Below are 22,114 nucleotides of genomic sequence, written 5' to 3' on the forward strand. Positions count from 1 at the left end.
AGGTATTACTAGAGGCTCTAGAAGAATAAATTCTGGTAAAAGACCAAATAATCAAAGCTTAAATATAAACCAAAAAAGACCTCATAAACTTAGCTACAATATGGCTAAAATATGGCTAAAAACCAGTTGAATGCTAAAAGTCATGGGAAAAATCATTAAATACATTTTGTCTAATATTTTAATATTTTAAATGAGTAGTAATTTTTTTTTTATTTTTTTTATTTATATATTAGCGTCTAGTATCTTAACTATTTAGCCCAACAGTCAATAATTATACAAAAGTGAAAATAGTTGTAATTAATAAATATGAAAATATAATAATATGTTTGGAGATTATACTTTTTCATATTCTGTAATTAGTATGAGAACCAATATCAAACATTTGATTTTAGCCAACATTCTTAAACAATATAAAATAAGATAAAAATAAACAACTTCTGTCTTGAGTAAAAGACATTTATAAATTATAAAGAATTCTTACTTCACTTTTTGTTCTTAAAAATTTTAAAGCATCACATGAGTCAACGGCATGATTATGAGTCCATACAATTTTGATTGAAGCATTTAGTGGAGGTGAACACTTTAAATAATCATCATTCTTCCTAGTATTTTTGTTATTTTTTTTAATATTTTAATAATAATACATTGAAGATAAGCAACCAGTGTTACGTTCAGTAATTGGTTAGTACTTTTTTTTTTTTTTGAAGTATGGTGACAGATAAAATACTTGTGGAAAATTACCCTACACAATATAAAATTATTGTTTTTAAATATATCTTACAACTTATTTAATTTGGATTTAAATAATATATTACTTGGTTGGATTTTGCAATTCAAGATTAAATATATATGATGTATTTGTTACTGTTGTGAACAAATGTATAAACTTTTTGGCAGATTCATTATTCTCAATATTATTTGCCCTAACAATATAACATTAGATTCTACATCACTTTTCTTTTCATCGATAACGCACACAAAATTGTCTTTAAGTTGACATAGATACTCATTTAATATGTCAAAATTCATTTTTCTAGTAAAACGTTGAAACATTTTAATTGAAAAGTTCAAACTTTTAACTTAGGTATATAATATTAACCTTATCAATTTAAGTATGTTAATATTATCAATTTTGTATAATATTTATGTATACCTATTCAACTTAAAAACTAATAAAAATAATATTCATGCTTATTCAATATGATATAATCATATAATAAATTAGATGATAATTATGTTAAGACTTTAGTTATAATGTGTAGGTACAGAGGTACTAGTCATAAACTTAGCTGTAATATGGCTAAAAACCAGTTGAATGTTGAAAGTCATTGGAAAAATCATTAAATGCATTTTTTCCAATATTTAATAATTGTAATTGTTAATTACCTAACGTTAATTAATAACTGTATAAATCAAATTAAGTTTAAAAAAAACTGTTCTTGTTATTGATTACAATTGAAATTCTGATTACGGTTTTTTTTTTTTTTGTTACCTATATGTACAACAAATACATATTACTTAGGTACATTTTACTATAAAAATATTATAGTTACTAATTACCTATTGGTTAGTAATATTAATACCCATACCAACTATTTACAATACATAAAACAATTAATAAATTTCATTTTTTAATATAATAATTTGATACCTAATAAAATGTTGAAAACATTGAATAACAACATAATCTATAATCTAATAATTTGACTTGTAAGTTGATTTTACTGTGACAGTAGGCAAAGAGTATTTCTCTTTGAGAATATTGAATCATGCTCATGGCAGACATTCAGAAACTAAAAGATTGTAAAATAAATTATAAAGTGTCTTTCAAAGTTAACCCCCTTTCTTTTGGGAATTTTAAGAAATTACTTATTAGTGCTGTACTGCTGTTTATTTATTTTTGAGAGTTAATATTTTTATATTAACGTTATCAATAATATTATATTTGATAAAAGAAAAACATATTTGCGCGGTTTTTTCAAATAAACCAATGAAAACAGCGTATTTGTATACGGCGCTGGGGCTCTAGTCGGTTTGGTAATACGCGTCCGGCGTGTCGTCTCGCGAGCGGTCCGAGGTTCGTCGCTCGCGCTGCAGCTTACCAGCACCGGCACGCGAACGGCGATCCGCGGCACCGTCTCGCGGGCGGCGATCCCCGGCGCCATCACCAAAATGGCGGCCCCGGTCCGTACCGAGAAGTCGGAGCTCGGTGGTGGCGGACCGTGTGGCCGCTATGGTCATCGACGTAAGTAGGTAGTACTTATTTATTATTATTAATTAATATTTGTTAAAAATATAATTTAAATACATTGTTTACAGGACAGAGAAGCAGGTCCAAGCAGTAAGCAATAAGTTTATTTTTGTTTGCATTTTTATTATTATTTTTCTAAATTCTAAATTTGTTATGTTTATTTTTTCAGAATAAATAAAATATAATTAATAACTATATTTGTATGTGTTTTTCTTTAAGAGTTTTCCTGGTGTATATATTTATATTAATATATGAGTATCTAATAATTAAATAATAGTATCAGTTGTAGAAGTGCAACTTAAATGTATCATGTTTGTAAAGGAAAGTGTAAGTTCGATCAAATTACTTACATTACAATTACAGGTATTTGTGCAGCTAATAGGTTAACCTAATAATAATAATAATAAACATGTATTTTAAGTACCATTATTATTATGTTGAGTGTTGGCACCGTTGGTATTGTTATAGGTATTTTTTATTTTTTGGTTAGTAGCTTAAATAATTAAAACATTTATGTATACTTATTCAGCTTATTGTAATCTTAAGTATATTATATTATATTAATTAATTTTAAAATATATTATGCAATAAAATATTAAAATGTAAAAAAAAGAAATTAAGCAGTATAATAGGTAATAGGTATTGGTTAATTTACATGAGCTATTGCGTATAATACATTTAATTTTTTTTTTTTTTTTAATTCATTTTCACATAAAAATGATGAAAATAGAAGAATTTTTGTAAATGAATTTAATATTAATAAGAATAAATAACATAATACATTTAATAAATTCATATTTACCATATTAAGTTACTATAATAACATGTCCAATGTCCATCTAATATATTATATTCAGTCATAACAATTCTGCTTTAGTATACGCACACAGTACTATAAGTAAGTAAATATATATATATTGGTATACCTCATACCAGTGTATGTATTGAAAAGTCACACTTATAATCATAATCATAACTATACATTGTATAAACTCTTCTTTCTTATCCATATATGTACAGTGTCAGTGTGTTGTAGGTATATCCGTATATATTATAATACTACATCATAGTCCAATATATTAGGCAAAACATTAAAACAAATCAAATAGGTATCAATTGTACAATACAATATATAACAATATTTAATGTAGGAAATAATAATATATATAATTTGTTCAGAGATATTGTTACAGTATACATTAAAACGTATTACACATTACATCATAGGTAGTCAATTTAAAGGACATGCATAATAAAATACTATAAGAAAAGTGTCATAAACATTTCCTACAGAAACTCTTAGGTATGATTAAGAATATTTGCAATTACAACTTTGACTTACCTAACTATACCTGTACTTAACTCTTTCAGAGGCTTTTATATTATAAGACATATCAATTTTATATGTAAATGAAGAGTATGCCATCATATTATATACCTGTATAATAATTCCGTATAATTTGTGTGTAATAAAGCTTATATTAATATTAATTGTCTATTTAAATATAACGTTTCCCAAAGCAACGTACACTTGAAAATACAACAACATATTTAAATATAACAAACAGCCGATAAAAAAAAAAAAAAAAAATCGAAAAAATAATAAAATCGTCGAAAACACGCGTAATAATCGAACCTAACCTAAGAAAAACGGGTTATCGAGACGGCGGCGTTGGAGAACCGGGTACAGGGTAGTTGTAATAATAATAATATGTACAATTTCATTTAACTGATAATATATAAGATTTTTATCAATACTGATAACAAGTATGAACGTTTCTGATTGGTTGCACAAGTTTGCCCCCGAGACGCTCGTGATATTTTTCTTCACACGATTATTAATTGCATGATAATAAATTGATTTTGATAAGGTGATTGTGGCAAATCTCCTTATCAAATCGTTTCCTTATAAAAAGAGTGCGCCTCGGTCGCCGTTTTTATACTCCATGGCCCGCCGCCGTCGTTATCGAAAACGGACGGTTCTCCAACACAGCCGTCTTGATAACGCGTTTTTCTTACGTTAGGTTCGATTATTACGCGGGTTTTCGACGATTTTAACGTTTTTTTTTTTTTTTTCTATCGGCTGTTTGTTATATTATAATACTTTGTTGTATTTTCAAGTGTACGTTGCTTTGGGAAACGTTATATTAAATAGACAATTAATATTAATATAAGCTTTATTACACACGAATTATACGGGATTTTTTTATTTATTTACACACACACATACATATAAAATTGATATGTTTCTTAATATAAAAGCAGTTAGGTACAGGTATAGTCAAAGTTGTAATTGCAAATATTCTTAATCATACCTAAGAAATTATGACACTTTTCTTATAGTATTTTATTATGCGTGTCCTTTAAATTGACTATGATGTAATGTGTAATAGATGTAATCGTCGTCTTTTACGATCGTTACGGACGGAGATTCGATGACGTGAGAACGTTTTTATTTTCCGAGTTTCATTTACACGAGAAAAGGATTTGACGTTTTGACCGGTAAATCTAAGCGATTAATGCGGTGTTCTCTGCGGTCCGGAAACGTCTTAAGGGCTCGACGTTCGACTCGGTTTTCCATCTCAAACTGTAGTCGATAGGATTAGGCGTTAGGTCCTCGTGCTAGGATGGTCAGGTTCGAATCCCGCTCCGGGCGGTTTCGTCGTCGATCCGACGGCGGCGCTCTAAAACGCATGACTGCCCGGACGCTGTAACGAGATATCGATACGCAATGTTTACGCGACGTAACACTTTCACGCGGAGCGCGCCGTCGTAATCGGTATTCCGGCCGCTTGAAATACATAATGTCGTCAATAGATCGCGCTATTGACGACATCCGTATGAAAGGTGTTTTTGTCGAGTATAATTTGTATTAATTATTATAATTAAGATGGTAATAATTAATACCAAAAGTTATATTAATACATATAGAATGATATGAGACCACACAAGTATGATCCAAGACAAATGAAGACATAAAAAACATCGAAAAACATGAAAGTGCTATCGAGCCTTCTACATTATCACTATCACCATACTAGGTGATAAATACGACCGCCCAGACGACCAGAAAGGCATCTCCAGTCCGACTACTGCACTCGAAAGCCAGATCGTACAGTTTATCCCTGCGCAGGAATATTGTAAATCAATATTGGACCTCGCACATAAACTGTCGACCTGGTAACTACAGGCAGCATTCGGATTATAGTTTCCGACTATCCGCGCCGTCATCGATTTAGTTCGCCGCCGTCCACTCGATCGCCGTCATCGATTTAGTTCGCCGCCGTCCAGTCAATCGCCGTCATCGTCAAACACTCTTCACGAGCCGTGCACGCCGTTAAGAAGTATTGCCGCCCTCATCTCATCGCCGTCAGTAAGTGTTGCCGCCATCATCTGTATACAGTACAGTGTTTTCACTACGACACCGCCACCATCTCCAGGAACTGTGAGTTTTTTCCTATTTACACGATCACTATTTCTCACAGTGTGTCTGGAATATCACATGTGGATATTAACGCCTGCACACTCGAGAAATACATCGTGAGCGTACTGAATACGATTTGTGTGACATATTACGGAACAGTATAATATATACTGTGTTATTTATGTTAAATGTTTTGATTTGTAGCTCGAAGAGCATAATTAACATATATTTAAGAAAATATTGTATACTTTTTAAATACGTGTTTCATATCAAATAAAGTGTGAGTATTTTATAGCCAAATAAATTTTGAGCGTTATAATTTTTCTTACAACGCTCTCGATTTTTTGCATTTTTTTCCGATTTTTTTTTTTCGTTTTATCGTTTGATTGTTGAGAGTTAAACACCGTTTAACAATATATTATACATACCTACGTATATTACTAGAATATTATATATTTTATAGTTTCCCATATATTTACTACCTATACGCTATTTATGTATATTTATTATTTTTTGAACTCGGCAATATTGTATACATGGGTAATTATATATTTTAGGCGAATTTGTTATTCAATTCCGATATTCCACTCATTCGAGTGTATGTTGTAGTTGGATTTAATTTGACTTGATAAATCAATGCTAAATTATTCTTACCCATATCATAAATATAATTGTGTTTATATTATATACGTACAGGTTTATCTCGAGTTTTTGCACACCGATGAAATGCAATTGTTATTAAACATTAAAAAAAAAAGGAGACTTCGATTTTATTTTTACGTGGCGTTTATATTATGTTTATATAATACATATATATTGTCATCTTCGCAGTCCCATATTAATTGGACATCAACGGCGGCCGTGTTAGATTTAATCTTAGGGTATAGTAATACTATCTTATCGTCGATAAGATTTCGATTTGACGAATTGTAAATCTATTTATTGTTGGTAAATTCGTTATACTCAATACAAAATTAGTATTTATTAATTATTAGTGTAGGTACCCATCATTACTATACGCCTTCACTTCCACAGTCGGCGTATTATTGTTAAATACGTACAACTTTAAATATACGAAAGTATGTACAAATTTTGCTTATTAGGTATATATTTTGTATTCGTAGAAAACCAATACCTCATTGAACCCCTTAAATACATATATTATGTATTAGAACACCGATATCATAGACACGGAAAATACGTATAATAATAAGATGCAATTGCACGATATACAACATCTGTCATCTAAGCACCATGTATTTTTTTTACTACTGTTTTTTTTTAGCTTATATATTATGAGACGTTATGCTTAAAATGCTGGTTTAATGTAAACCAGTTATCTGAACATTATACATACTTATTCATATTCACACTTACAAAGCATTATTGCTTTTAAATTGGTGCTGAATAAACCAATACATTTATTACGATAAATTGTCTAATTTTTATTTAACAACTTATTATATTTCATTAATGCTGAGCTATAAATTATAATTATCAAACGATTATTTTCTGTTGTTGTTAATATTCTTTATTTTATTTATCTTTCCTTCACATATATTAATAATACTGACTATATAACGAATAAACGACACTATTCAATTATGTAAAATATTGGTACAATAAAGGATTTCAAAGATGGGTTAAATATTTACCTACCCTGTTTTTATATTTATCACGTGTGATATAAACCTTATGTATTTTTAAAATTTCAAAACAATTTTTAAATTAAAATTGAAAAACGTATATGGAAAAAATGCCTTTAATGATGCACATAATGTATTATTACATTATTTTACAATTTATTATGTAAATGATGATGTATTTAAAAGTACATATTACAAGATTTACTTTAGGTGATGACTGATTGCTAGACCCCCCCTCAAATACTTAATTTCTATTCTATCGTGTAATTCTTTTGCATTTCAAAATTATTCTGAATTCAAATTTCAAATATTTCAAACACCTACAATCATAAAAAATAAAAAAATAAATTAAAATTGTAGAAAAGTCAACTCAAATACTTATTTTTGTATTCATTGTAACTAATGCCAATTTTAATTTTACTTCATAATACATATTATAATCGATCCTACTGCGGCGATTTGATATACACGACCATCCGAACGCTCTAAATTTATTGCATTCTTTTCAAGTTATTTTTTGATTTTTTAATTTGAATTTTGAAAATTAAAGCTATTGCTTTCTCTTATACGATAAAATACATACGTCTACGATATTTTTTTAATACCATATTATTACGATTATTATTAGTATAATATAAAGTGTACCTAGTACTACGACGTGTTAATGGAGTACATTTTGAATTTTTATATTTTCAATTTTTATGACATCTGATATGTTTTATAGTTTCTTACATATCAAAAACAACATCTGAACTTTGACATTAGGAAGTATGACAATTGTGGATTTAACTTTCGGACATCGATTTACATCATATTATGACGACTGATAGCTAGACATTCAATTACCATTTTCCCTAAATACATTTTATAATATAAAAAAAAGAACCAGGCATGCGACGGTACACGGTATGAGATTGTTTATATTATAATATATTGGTATCATAACTTACTATTCACACATCGTCCGAGATCCGACGCAGTCGGATTGCCTACGTGGTGGGTTTAATGGCGTTTAATTCGATTTTTCCGAATGATAACTGACAACTCGACTCGAAGCTCACATGTTATTTGACTTTATACTTATTATCTTACAATTCAACATTAGACTATCGATGTCGGAGGCGCAGGCAGATTGTATTGTCAGATATAGATTTAGGATACCTACATACTTAGGTACGTGATGTGATGATTGATAGCTAGACACTCGACTACCATTTTTGCTTATTACATTTTTTTATATACAAAAAGAACAGGACATGCAATGGGAAACGGTTAGGTTAGGTTTTTGATAACACGATTTTCACCCGACCCCCTCGAAGGTTAGGTTAGGACTACCTCGGCTACTTCCAAACCACCGGATGTTAGGTTAACTAAAATTGTGATTACTAGACTTTTTACGATATTTTATTTACAGTCCCGTCTCTGATCTAGGGTACTCATTTAGAGGGAATATCACTTAGACCGAATATCATTTAGATCGAATTTCACTTAGACGGAATTTCACAGCAGAGCGAGGCACATCTAGTAAATGTAGAAAACGGTTTGAGTCCAAAGGAGGGAATACCAGTAATTTAATTTCCCATTTGAGGGCCCAACATCCAAACACTCATTTGTAGTTTACAAATTAGAAAGCTTTAATTGAAAAGTATGTACCTATTTAGTAATTTTGTTATGAATAGTTTTTCGAGTATTTTATTTAAATTAAATTAATTATAATTTTATTTAAATTATTATAATAATATAATACTTGTCTTTGAAAATAATACCACATTTGTATTTAATATTTAAAATAGAATATACCTATATATTATTATAATTTATAATATAATATATAGAATATTATATACTAGTTCAGTCAAAATGTAACTCTGGCCCCTTTTAATAAATTCCTTATAATTAATTTCAAGACCAATAGTTACTTTTCCAATATTTTTTGTTCTAGTGCACATTTTTTTTAGCTTAGTAGTTGATTCAATTTCCAAATTATAATTATCACCACAATGTTTTGTGTTGTATATATACAGCACTACATATTTATGAACTACCTTGTAGTTCGTACAATGTAATGTAGGTATATAATATATAATATATTATCTATATATAAAAATGAATCGCAAAAGTTTGTAAGCGCATAACTCACAACGCCTGGACCGATTTCGCTCATTTTTTTTTGTTTGGGTGTCGTAATTGCCAGGAGAAGGTTTTACGGATGAAAAATTTGAGAAAGTTATCGGGTTAGAGAAATATGACGAGGTGGTGATGAAATTACAGAAGCGCCCATCTATCCAGCAAATAGTCAACTAATTATTTTTGGTAGTCAATGGCAAACCATTTAAATAAAATAAAATCATTTATTTAAAATGTTTTTAAAAATGCATGCAAATAGACATACAAACTTAAATCGTTGTTATAGTAAAAAAAGAAATTAAAAATCGTTATACATAAAAATGGAGACAAAAATATATAAAAATTCATCAATTGAGAACAGCTGAACCGATTTCGCTAATATTTTTTTAAAAGTATTTGTTATTGTCTGGAGAAGGTTTTTTTTACGAAAGAAAATTTTAAAAAGTCAACCGAATAAGCAGAAAAAGTGCAAAATCTATTCATTGATGTCTGGGATTTGAACTCGATACCATTGTCTTTATTTACTCTATGGTAGACATCTAAACATCAGCTCGATGTACAATCAATATATTCTATGGTTTCTATAGTTATTTTAGTTTGGAAATTTTGAAATTTGTTGAGTGAATTTTTTTTTAGTTCACGATAATCTATCTATCTTCTATCTTCTATATATATAAAAATAGAGACAAAAATGTATAACATTTCATCAATTGAGAACGGCTGGATCGATTTCGCTCATTCATTCTTATTTTGTTTGGGTCGTAATTTCCAGGAGAAGGTTCTTATGTAAGAAAAAGTTAAGAAAATTGCACGGAAAATTAAAAAAAAAATACAATGAAAAATAAAAAATACCGATGACTACTATTACTATTATTATTATTATTACTATTTTATTTTCGGTAATCATGGTAACATTTTTTTTGTTATTATTATTTATTTTCCCCATTTTTGTAACATTTTTCACTGATGATTCGCTCCTATTGATCGCAAGAGAAGGTGCTTATGTAGTTATGTAGTACAATTTTAGTAAAATCCACCAAAAACTTCGGAATCTGGATGTAAAAAAACAACAACTGTCACTGCAGTCCAGCAAGAAAATAAACTATATTAAGGTCACTATTGATTATGATTGAATATAATAATTATAGACCTGTTGTTATATTTTGTTAAAACCAAACACAAAAATAAGAATTAGCAAAATAAGTCAATGTCTACAGTAAATTTCAAATTCACAGCAATAAACTAACATAACAAGTTATACCAAGTTTTATTGTTTTACCAACAGGCAACAATATAAAAATTACGAGATGGCACATTATTGTATTTTACCCACCGTAGTAAAATAAAAAAAAACGATATAACTTTGAAACTTAAGTGTTAGAAATTATAAGCTTACGTACACATCTCGCGGGGGTCCGCAATCCACCATGTGTAGATTGCCTACATGATAATACTGCTCGCATAATCATAAGAGAGTCTCACGGCAACGGCAAGCAGAATGACTATAATATTATGACTTGAGTAACTCACTAACTAATAAACGTAGAGCCTGAACAATGATAGATCGATGCTTAAATTTACACGGTACATTCGTAAAATCGTACCACAAATTTAGTGTGGAATAAGAAAGCATTTTACAAAATTCGCATATTAAAGTGGTGGTTTCACAAGATTTTTGAGAATCAAAACGGTCAATGAAGTATATAAGTTTTGAACACACCGTTAAACGAATATTAAATAACAAATTAATCAAAATTCGAATCATATTATATAGAATTGGCATTTTTAACGGGCAACGAAGTGCACGGAGCCAGCTAGTATATTATATACCTAGGTACTGTCGTATACTCCGATTACTCGGACGTATACCAAAATAAAGTTAAACACAAAATAACGCAAAGTACTTTATTTGAACACGACGTCCGGTGGTGATCGAGTCACACGATCACCACCACTGACCCCTTTGCTGCCTTAACCATATCTCTAATATACTAAATTTACAATTCATATTTCATACACCTTAGCTTACGTAATTATTATTTTAACCCGATTAATAACAATTTTTATTTACATTTCTTACTACTATGTTTTGTTTACTAGATTACTTATGCTAGCTAAAATATAAAAGTTTATCAACACCATATTTCACAATTGTTATCTTAACCTATTTAAAATGTTTTGTTTTATTATTGCTTAATAATTATTGAAGTTCGTTAAATCCTAATACAACAGTCCCCGAAATTACAAAAATATGACCTCATATTTTTACTCCTCTGCTCCGTGCAAAATAATGTAATTTGATTGTAATAAGTGAATGGTCGCATTTGTGTCTGTTGGCCAAACTGTATAGATGGTAGCTTTACATAAATATATTTGTTTTATTATTGATGACTACTGATGTTTTGACAAATTTTAATTTGTTTCATACATTTCTTCCTATGGAACTATGAAGTTGTAATGTCTGAAATATGTTGTAGTAAAATATGCTTGATCTGTGTTTTTGGTGTTTTGAATTTGCTGATGTGTTTTTTTGTGTTATTTCTTGTGTAATATTTTACTTCAGTAGCTGTTTTGCGATCTTTCAAATCGCTCGGAAATTATAACTGTGGCGATATAATACGAGTTTTATGGTATGTTGTGTTTGTTTTGTTGTTTTTCTTCTTCTTATTTTTGTTTTTCTTTATTATGTATATTTATTAGTTGGCACTGTACAACTGAGTATTGCCGTGGAGTGGCGGCTGGTTTTGAGCGACCGCCGTACCATGTGGTTGTTTCTTCTGCCCTGGAGGCGAACAGGAAGAGCAGTGAACATAGTTTTCGAGTAATATGTTTTTGGTAGGTGTACATTTTGATTTCGAGGAACATGCCGGCAATGATTGTTGGTTGTGTTATTGTGGACAAAAATATTATACAAGTGTAAAAAAAGGTCTTTTTGGTCAGAGGGGGAATGTAGACATGAAAACTACGGATTTTCTTCGTGGATATTTGGACTGTATTTTAATGTTTAATTCGTAACAACATTGCGCGATCGGCGGACGGTAACAACAACCATATTATAACATTTCAGACTACAGACTAACAGTAATACAAATATAAATCATTAAAATCGCTACGATCGACGATATCTTATCTTAATTCCAATGGTACTGATAAGTGATCATCATTCGACCCAACGGAGCACAATAATATACATAGAGACGCTACTACATACCGCCCGCCTTGAAACATTTTCAACAAACAAACAAAAACAATTATTATATAAGTAGGCGAATGCCGAAACATTTTATAATAACATAGAGATTAAGCAAATAATAAATTTAGTATGTGATTAAATAATTATCAAATAAATAAATACATGACTATTGTAAATACAAAAAGGATTATATAAATAAAATAATTTCACAAATTTAGTGTTTATACTCTATATGACACGATATTGTATATTAATATAAAATAAATTGACTATTTGTAAGTATTTCCCTCAAAGGGGAGGGGACACAGTTTTCGAACCGCTCGTGTGATTTAACCTTTTTCCAGTCTGACTTCAGCTGACCTAATGACTTTATCAGAACCTCGTTGAACGCTTGTCACTCGACCAAGTTTCCATTGCAAGGGAGAGAGATTTTCATCTCGAACCAACACGACAGTATCAATGTCTAGTTTAGGGCCTTTCTCGACTGCCCACCTTTTTCTCTCCTGAAGTTGGTTTAGATATTCACGACTCCATTTTTTCCAAATTAATTGGGAATAATGACTCAATCTACGCCATCGAGTCAATCTATTTGTGTTGATATCAGATATATCAGGTTCTGGAATTGCTAACAGAGAGTCACCTATTAGGAAATGACCAGGTGTCAATACAGACAAGTCATTGGGATCAGTGGAAACAGGAGTTAATGGACGAGAGTTTAGACAGGCCTCCGCGCGAGTGAGTACAGTATACAGCTCTTCATACGTCAAGTGAACATTGCCTAATGTTTTTTGTACTAAGTTTTTCATTGATTTAACAGCGACCTCCCACAACCCGCCAAAATGCGGGGAGAGTGGAGGTATACATTTCCATAGAACTTCGTTTTCCATCAACACTTCTTCCACTTTCTTCTTATGCTGTTCTGTCTGGAATAAATCGTACCACTCTTTTAATTTATGACTTGCGCCGACAAAATTTGTCGCGTTATCGGAGTATATAATTATACTTTTTCCACGTCTATCGAAATATCGATTAAGGGCGCTAATAAATGCTTGCGTTGATAAATCTCCGACTAATTCTATATGTACTGCCTTGGTCGTAAAACATACAAAAATACATATATATCCTTTTAGTAACGGAGCTTTACGGCGTAAAGAAGATTTAACTAAAAATGGTCCAGCAAAATCGACTCCGCATTTTAAAAACGGACGTGCTGGTTCGACGCGATCGGAAGGTAATTGACCCATAATTGGTTGTATTACGACCGGTTTATATCGGAAACATTTTACGCACTGGTGTACAGTACTGCGGGCTATATTGCGACCGTTTAGTGGCCAATATATCAAACGTATCGCAGATAAGGTCGCTTGTGGTCCTCCGTGCATACAGCGTTCATGCTCGTATTTGAACAATAGACGAGTAAAATGATTATCGGCCGGTAACACGATCGGGTGCCGCTGGGAAATGTTTATAGATACTGCGTTTTTCAAACGTCCTCCCACTCTTATTAAACCATCATCGTCTATAAATGGACACAATCGGAATAATTTACTAGTTGTCTTAACATTTTTTAAATGCATTAAATCTTGTATTTCACTATAAAATTCTTTCTTTTGAATGATTTTTATTATTGTGATACGGGCGTGTTTAATTTCTTCGTTGCTAATTGAACCGATTAGCCTTGACTCTTTGTGTAATAAATTGTGTTTATAACGTAAACAATATGCCATTACGCGGAACAACCTGTTTGTCGACGAATACTTATTTAATAGTGATGATAAAGGAGTCTCATTGTGTGAATTAGTACATACATTAGAAATCGTAACTTCACGTTCAGGTATTACTAGATTCGACGTATTTTCATTGTTAGGTCGTATTATTTCGTCTTTAATTAGCCACTCGGGACCAAACCACCATAATGACATTTGACTTAATTTTGATGGACAGCAACCGCGTGAAATGATATCAGCTGGATTCTCTTTGGTATTAACATGTGACCAATTTGTGATGGACGTTCGTTCTTGAATTTCTCCGACCCGGTGAGCGACGAACGTTGTCCATTTGAAGGGCTCCGTGCAACAACGAGACAAGTCCACTTTTTTACAAAAGTCACTTTTTGATGTTATCATATACAGATTTTTTTTCTTTACAATTGTGTGCAACAACAAGACATGTCCAATGATTATCTACGGAGTTATTGAGTAAATGGACTTGTCTGGCTTAAGATATTATGAGCAAGAACCAGATAAGTCCGGACTTGTCTGGTTTTTGCGCAGAACTGTTGGCTACACTGAAAAATAGTATATAGTTAGTAGATAGTAGTCATATTTTCCCTCGTATTTTCCTCCTCATTTCATTTATAATAATTATTATTATTAATACAAATTACCTACTTTATAACACAGAATAGATTAAATTTAATCTATTCTATGTTATAATATTAATTGTTAGTATTTGGAATTTTGTTTCTATTTCTAGTCGTAAATAATAAGACTGTTCATGTATTGTTTTTACTTTTATTTAGTTGCTGTAACGGGCACAGTGTTATTTATTTTCTATATAGTTATATTATTTTTCAAAATGAACTGTGATAATATAGCAAAACAACTTGAATATGATGAATATTTTTCTGACTCATCATTTGATGACGACATTCAAGATCCAGATTACATAATTATTGAAAATGACGAACTCGGAGGCATACTGGCTTTTGATTCTGATCCAGATGATAATTTTGAACTACTTCCAACGACACCCTCAGGATCAGTTAATATTATATCAGAATCCAGTGAAGATGAACAACCTACATCTATTCGTAATGGTAAGAAAAGAATAAATAATAAATCAAATTGGAAACGTAATATTACAAAAAAGAGTAGGTCTGATGGTATTGAACATAATTCTTTGCGTGACAAAATTGTTCCACCTAGAACTACAGGCCCTGACTGTTATTGTAATAAAGAATGTTTCACTAATGTATCGGATGACCAAAAAACCAACTTACTTGTAACATTTAATAATATAGGTGATAAGAATAAACAAGATACATATTTGGCTGGATTAATTAGAGTCAACCCTGTTATTCGTCAAAGGAAAAGAGATGGTAGTCGATCAAGTAAAACGTGTTCTGTAAAATATAGATAAAAATTGTTTAGAAATTATCCAAGTTTGCAAGAAGGCGTTTTTGTTCTCTTTTAGGAGTTGGAAAATCTAGAGTAGAAAGAATTATAAACAATTTGAAGAATAATGTTCCCAGCCCAGTGGATAAACGTGGTAAGCATCATAGTCGACCAAATAAAATACCTGACAATATATGTTTCCAATTAGATACGTTTATTAATTCATTTCCTAAGAGACAATCTCATTACAGTAGATCTGACAACAATAATGTAAGATATATGTCTCCTGAACTTTCAGTTGCCAAATTATACAGAATGTATTTGGAAAAATATGAACCTGATGTATATGCATTTTTAAACAGTGAAAATGGTGAACAAGTTAAACCTAAATTGAAATACAACTATTTTGCTAATTATTTCAATAGAAATTTCAACATATCATTTGCCACTCCCAGATCTGACACTTGTCAAACCTGTGATAATTTGAAAAAATTTATTGACAGTGAAAACAATGAAGAAGAAAAAGCTAATTTTGAAGTAGAAAAACAAATTCATTTGCGAAAAGCAGAAGTATTTTACACTTATTTAAAACAATTATCAGCTGAAGCCAAACAAAATGATTCAATTGATGTTTTAAGCTTTGATTTTCAACAGAATATGCCACTCCCACACATCCCATCAGGAGATGTCTTTTATAAAAGGCAACTTTGGTCATATAACTTTTGTATACATTCGGCAGGTACAGGCAAATCTCATTTTTATATGTACAATGAATCATCAGCTAAAAAAGGACAGAATGAAGTGATAAGTTTTTTACATCACTATTTCAAAAACATACTAAGTCCAAGAATAAAAACATTATATTTATTTTCTGATAACTGCAGTGCACAGAATAAAAATAAAACACTATTTCAATACCTATCTGCTGTGGTCAACACTCCAACTTTTTCTATCAAATCAATTATTCACAGATATCCTGAGCCCGGCCATAGTTTTCTGCCCTGTGATAGGTGCTTTGGGCATATTGAAAAAGTACGTCGAAAAGTAGAAAGGGTATTTTTACCAGATGAATATGAAAAAATGGTTTCAGAAACAAATAAAAAATTTAAAGTTGTTCATGTTGATCAAAGTATGATTTTTGATTTTAATAGTTATCTATCTCCATTAGCTAAAAAAGTTATAACCAACAAAGAGAAAGTAAAATTTACTATTATGGCTTACCGATATGTTGAATATACAAACGAAGGTATTTTTTGTAGTACATCTGGAAATTCTACTGCTAAAGAAAAGTACATTTTAAATAAAACTGGCGACGAACTAACTATAAATGAAAATGGACTATTAAGATTGTACAATGAACCTATTAAACTGAAACTGTCCAAATTCAATGATGTTACACAGTTAGCAAGCAAATATGTGCCCCAAGAATACCAATGGTTTTATATTGGACTTACTGCTGCTGAAGAAAGTAATACCAATAATAGTGATGGCTCTGACTATGAAAATTAAACACAACACAAAGTTAATCATATTTTTAAAGTTTTTTCTTACCTTACCTAACTAAATAAAATTTCATAAATATCATTAATTTTCACTTTTTATATTTTGACAAAATTTTTTATACTTTTTTTTATTTTCATTTTTATTAGCCTCGTGTTGAACAATATTGTATACTTATAATGCAATAATTTTTTAGTAAATATTAATAAAATTTGTTAATATTATGTTTTTATTATTACTAAGAGTTGAAATATTATGTTTTTGTTTTTTATATGTCATATTGTTACTAGGAAAAGTAAAATACTATTTTAAATATTATAATATGTATTTCATTTTATTGTTTATTGTTAAATTTATTATGTTATTGATTTTGATTTTTAAGATTAATGTTTCTAGGTGATTTCTATTTTATTTTTTATTTCTTGTTAAAATAGTAATATAAATATTATTAAAAAAGTGTTTGTTATTATTTAATACTCTTCTTAAAGTAAATTAAAAAGATATATGTACTTAATAAAATATAACTAATAAAACATGTAATACCATATTTCAAAAAATAATTGATGAATTATAGATTATATATTATACATATTTGATTAAATAATAGAAAAATAAATTATTATATAGTTTTTAAAAACAAAAAAAAATTATTATTAGTTTTTGAAAAACCTTATAGCATAATATATGTTATTATAATATGCTTACGAGTAATAACCAGGTAAGTCCATGTGTTTTATTTCAATACTTTTTTTATCACAATGTCATTTGTTTATTTTATTGATTAGTATTATAATTATTTATAAAAGTGGCAATAAAGCGTTTTTACTATAGTTTATAATAAATAAGTAAATTTGTTTACAGTAAAATAAAAAACACAATAAATTTTCAAAAAAATGTTTACAAGTAATGAGCAAAAAACCAGGTAAGTCCATATGTTTCATACTTCCAAGCTATTTTAAAAGATCAGACGTTTATTTAAACAGCAATTTAACTTAACCCAACTATTTATATGTCATTAAAGATAGTAATGTCGTATTTACAAATAGAAATATAAATTATTAAAATTTTGGTGAAATAAAATGTCTCTCCTGAACAATTTCAAAAAGTGGACTTGTCTCGTTGTTGCACGGAGCCCTTCAATTTTAGTCGAAGAAGACGTAATCCACGCTAAAACAATTTTTGAGTCGGACCAAAAATAACTATTATTGACCTTCACATGTAATTTTGGAATTATTTTATTCGATAATCTAGCTAATAAAAGGGCGGCACATAATTCCAATCTAGGCAACGATATGGCCTTTAATGGTGCGACCTTGGACTTCGCGCACATTAATTTAGACGTGTGTGCACCACTGGAGTTAGTACATCGTAAATATAAACAACAACCATATGCATATATACTAGCATCGGAAAATCCGTGAATTTGTATATTTACGATGTCGCCTTCGCAAGTAATTTGTCGAGGTATCAATAAATCATTTAATAAGCATAATGAGGTTCTATATGCAATCCAACGTTCTTTTATGTCATTTGGTAGCGGGTCGTCCCATTGTATCTGCAGTCGCCACAACTCTTGCAACATTAATTTAGCTCGTATAATAGCGGGACCGACTAATCCTAATGGGTCAAACAGACATGCGATTTCTGATAATATTTCGCGTTTCGTAATATGATTTATGAATGTGAAATTATTTTCCTTTACTTCAAATTGAAAAGTGTCCATATCGGAATTCCAAAACAAACCAAGAATCTTTGTTATCGAATTATCGTCACTAATAGGTTTTGTTTTATTACCCTCTTGATTGTTCGGTATATCTTTAATCAAATTTATATTATTCGACGACCACTTCCGTAATTCTAAGCCAGCAGATTGCATGGTTTTTATTAGATTGTTTCGTAATTAACAGGCTTCTTCATAAGAATTTGCGCCACTTAAAAAGTCGTCCATATAAAAATCTCATTTGATAACTTTCGATACTACAGGGTCAACGTTCTCCGAATCCGCTAATTTAACAACCGATGGCCAGGAAAGACGCGGGAACGGTCCCATAAGTAATTGTTTTGAGCTGAAAGACCTTAATATTTTCCTTTGGATCTGTACGCCACAATATTTGTTGAAACGTCCTGTGTTCGTCAGCCACCCAAAATTGTCTATACATCTTTGTAAAGTTTGCAGACAGTACAAAATTATGTATTCGAAAACGTGTGAGTATATATATCAGTTCATCTTGCAAGACGGGTCCTTTTAATAATATATCATTTAAACTTAGACCACTGCTAGTTTTACAAGAGGCATCGAAAACTACTCGCAGTCGTGTTGACGTACTTGATTCCTTTACGACGGCGTGATGTGGTAAATAACATACTTAGTATTCACTCGTACTCACTACCAATGTTGGCGAGTTTGGGATAGAAGTTCGGCGTGATTTTCTATTTGAAATATTGAGCGTTTCTACCGATGATTTATCTTGGTCAGATTTATTCGGAATCGCGGAACTTAATTGAAAAACATTTCTTTCGAGTTTGGGGCTGCCAGGATTTATTTTCGGGACGACTTGTCGGTCTTTAGGTCGGCCCGACGGTCGTTTCCCGATTTTCTTTCCTTATTAAAATCGTTCGATTTTGCCTTATCGACGCGATTTTCGCAAACGTTCGCGTAATGCGGCCCCCCGCACTCATAACACACCACCCCCCTTTTAGGTGGGTGGGGGTCCTTGGGTCCTCCCGAAGGTTTAACTGCCAATTGCGAACTCTTCGCTGCAGTTTGGTCCGGCGCGGCGGTAACCGACCGCCGCGGTCCATCCAATTGTTTTGCCACCCGTCGAAGGTCACGGAACGTGTGCGGGTTCGCGAGTCGAACAAGTGAGATAAACTCATCACGAGCGAGACTACCCACGATTTCCACGATATCCGCCTCCGGAAGTTGTAGCTCAATACGCCTAGCCAAATTATATTTGTAAATACAAAAATCTGTTAGGGATTGTTCCGGTCGATGACGCACGGACATTAACTCCGCCATCAACTGCGAGCGAATAGCCGGGCTGTCCCAACGGTCCGCGAATTCGATTAAAAATTCGTTCCACGATAACCCCAACGATTTTACCATTTTATACCAAGTAGCGGCGGACTCGCTTAACTGGTCTTGTATCAATCGTACCCATTCGGATAGTGGAACTCCGGAATTACGGAATACCGACTCGCAACTCTCGATAAAGTTTTTCGGGTCCTCGTATTTTTTTCCGGCGAACTGCGGTGGAGTTAATTTAAAATTAAAACTAAAGGCCGGATTTCGCGTACTCGCGAAAGTCTCCGGTTGCCCTGTACACCGATCCGAGTAGTGGGTTTCGTTATTTAAAAGCACCGTATTAACGTTATCCGAATTAGGCATGCCGTAAAATTGGGGTGAACGTCTATCACTGTAACGGGAAGCTGCTCCTACGCGCGTGCTACTCGAGTGATCAGTATTCCCGTAATTGCGTCTATCCCTAAATTCGGCGCCAATATTCGCGTTAAAATTCGGTTCATTATTGGTCGTGTTGCTTCTACGTACATACGTCCTATCGCATATCGGAGGTGACGGAGATGAATATGCACGCGCATGGGAATCGGCGAACGCCACCGATGGCCTTGGCTGTGCGGCGGACAACCGCTGCGGCGCCGTAGCCGTTCCCCGTAAGTCGTGTTCAATCTCCGCTATACGACTATTAAGTTCGGCTAAATTCGACGAATCACGATTTGGCGAAATTCGGGTATGCCCGATTGCCCCACAACAGCCGTGGCTTTTCAGCCGATTTTCGATCGCGTCTTGTCGCGCATTGAGACTCCTCACAGAGTTCTTAATGTCGACTAGTGCGGTTTCGATTGACTCAAGGCGGTTTTAGATACTAAATAGTTCTACTTCCCGCCGAACGTGAGCACCGGCGTTTCCAACTTGGTGACTTAAGTCCACCAATTGTTGTGTCGTGTCGGAAAAATGTTTGTTTAGCGGTGGCGCGTCACGATTCGATAGCCGCGAGTTTACCCGCGAACTATTGTTCGAACCGCAATTATCGGCCGCGCCCGACAGTCTGTCACACTGGTCGTTATTAAAACAAATATTTCGAACTTCGTCGTCAATGTATCCGTCCCCGGATTCAACTAACGAATAGTCGGGAACACCCGTTCGGCGATTGTTGGTCCTGGGCGGAATACCCGCCGAACTGTACGGGTGAGTCGTCGAAACAGGCAATTGAAGAGTTTGTGGGTCATACCCGTCATCCAAAATGCACTGTTCGAGTCTTATAAGAATATCGTTCTTAGCACCCGTGCTGTTAATATCGCGTAATTCACACTCCGACTTAAGTTCTGCGATCGACATTTGAAAGATTGTTTTCGCAACGCTAGACATCGTGTTTTTGTTATTGTTGATAACCACAATATAAACAACGACGCTATCACACACACGACCCGGCTGAAATTAGGTACGATAACCGATACCCGATAACGACGGCGGACGCGATTCTGGCGCTATGCTTATCACGTGAGCCGAACTGTAGAGACGACTGGTTATCACCGGCCTAAAGTCTACTTGTGCGAGAACGGCTCAAAGTACCGCGTACGCGTGACGGGAAAATGAGTTAATTATTATGCGAAAAAACGCTATCGTTCGGTAACCACCGAAGACCTGCTAAACCCGATAATAACCAATTTACTCTCTATTTCCGTCAAGGCTGACACTCGTTGCCGGCCAAGTCGCACTTATCGGGGTCTTTCCTAACCAGCGAGCTAAATTAGTACTTTCGGTTTGGCGAAATATTACGTAAGCGGCTATTTTATGTGACACAAAATAAAATTTACTTACGGTTTCGCCGAACTTGT

At 32.3% G+C, this 22,114-nt stretch overlaps 3 protein-coding genes across 3 annotated transcripts; 1 reads left to right on the forward strand and 2 right to left on the reverse strand.

The window, feature by feature from the left end:
* Nucleotides 1-12,970: 12,970 nt before the first annotated feature.
* On the reverse strand, nt 12,971-14,767 carry LOC126551046 (uncharacterized). Its single transcript, XM_050203799.1, has one exon. The coding sequence runs from the start codon at nt 14,765-14,767 to the stop codon at nt 12,971-12,973; it is 1,797 nt and encodes a 598-aa protein (XP_050059756.1).
* A 271-nt stretch (nt 14,768-15,038) lies between these two features.
* LOC126551047 (uncharacterized) lies at nt 15,039-15,782 on the forward strand. Its single transcript, XM_050203800.1, has 2 exons — nt 15,039-15,459; nt 15,664-15,782. The coding sequence occupies exons 1-2, from the start codon at nt 15,138-15,140 to the stop codon at nt 15,780-15,782; spliced, it is 441 nt and encodes a 146-aa protein (XP_050059757.1). The 5' UTR covers nt 15,039-15,137.
* Nucleotides 15,783-18,249: 2,467 nt separating this feature from the next.
* LOC126551048 (uncharacterized) lies at nt 18,250-19,263 on the reverse strand. The gene is made up of 2 exons (XM_050203801.1): nt 18,369-19,263; nt 18,250-18,258 (listed from the first exon to the last, which is right to left on the reverse strand). Exons 1-2 carry the CDS (start codon nt 19,131-19,133, stop codon nt 18,250-18,252), a joined length of 774 nt encoding a protein of 257 aa, XP_050059758.1. The 5' UTR covers nt 19,134-19,263.
* Nucleotides 19,264-22,114: the final 2,851 nt, after the last annotated feature.

Source organism: Aphis gossypii, chromosome 3 (assembly GCF_020184175.1).
Source record: "Aphis gossypii isolate Hap1 chromosome 3, ASM2018417v2, whole genome shotgun sequence".
Classification (NCBI taxonomy): Eukaryota; Metazoa; Arthropoda; class Insecta; order Hemiptera; family Aphididae; genus Aphis; species Aphis gossypii.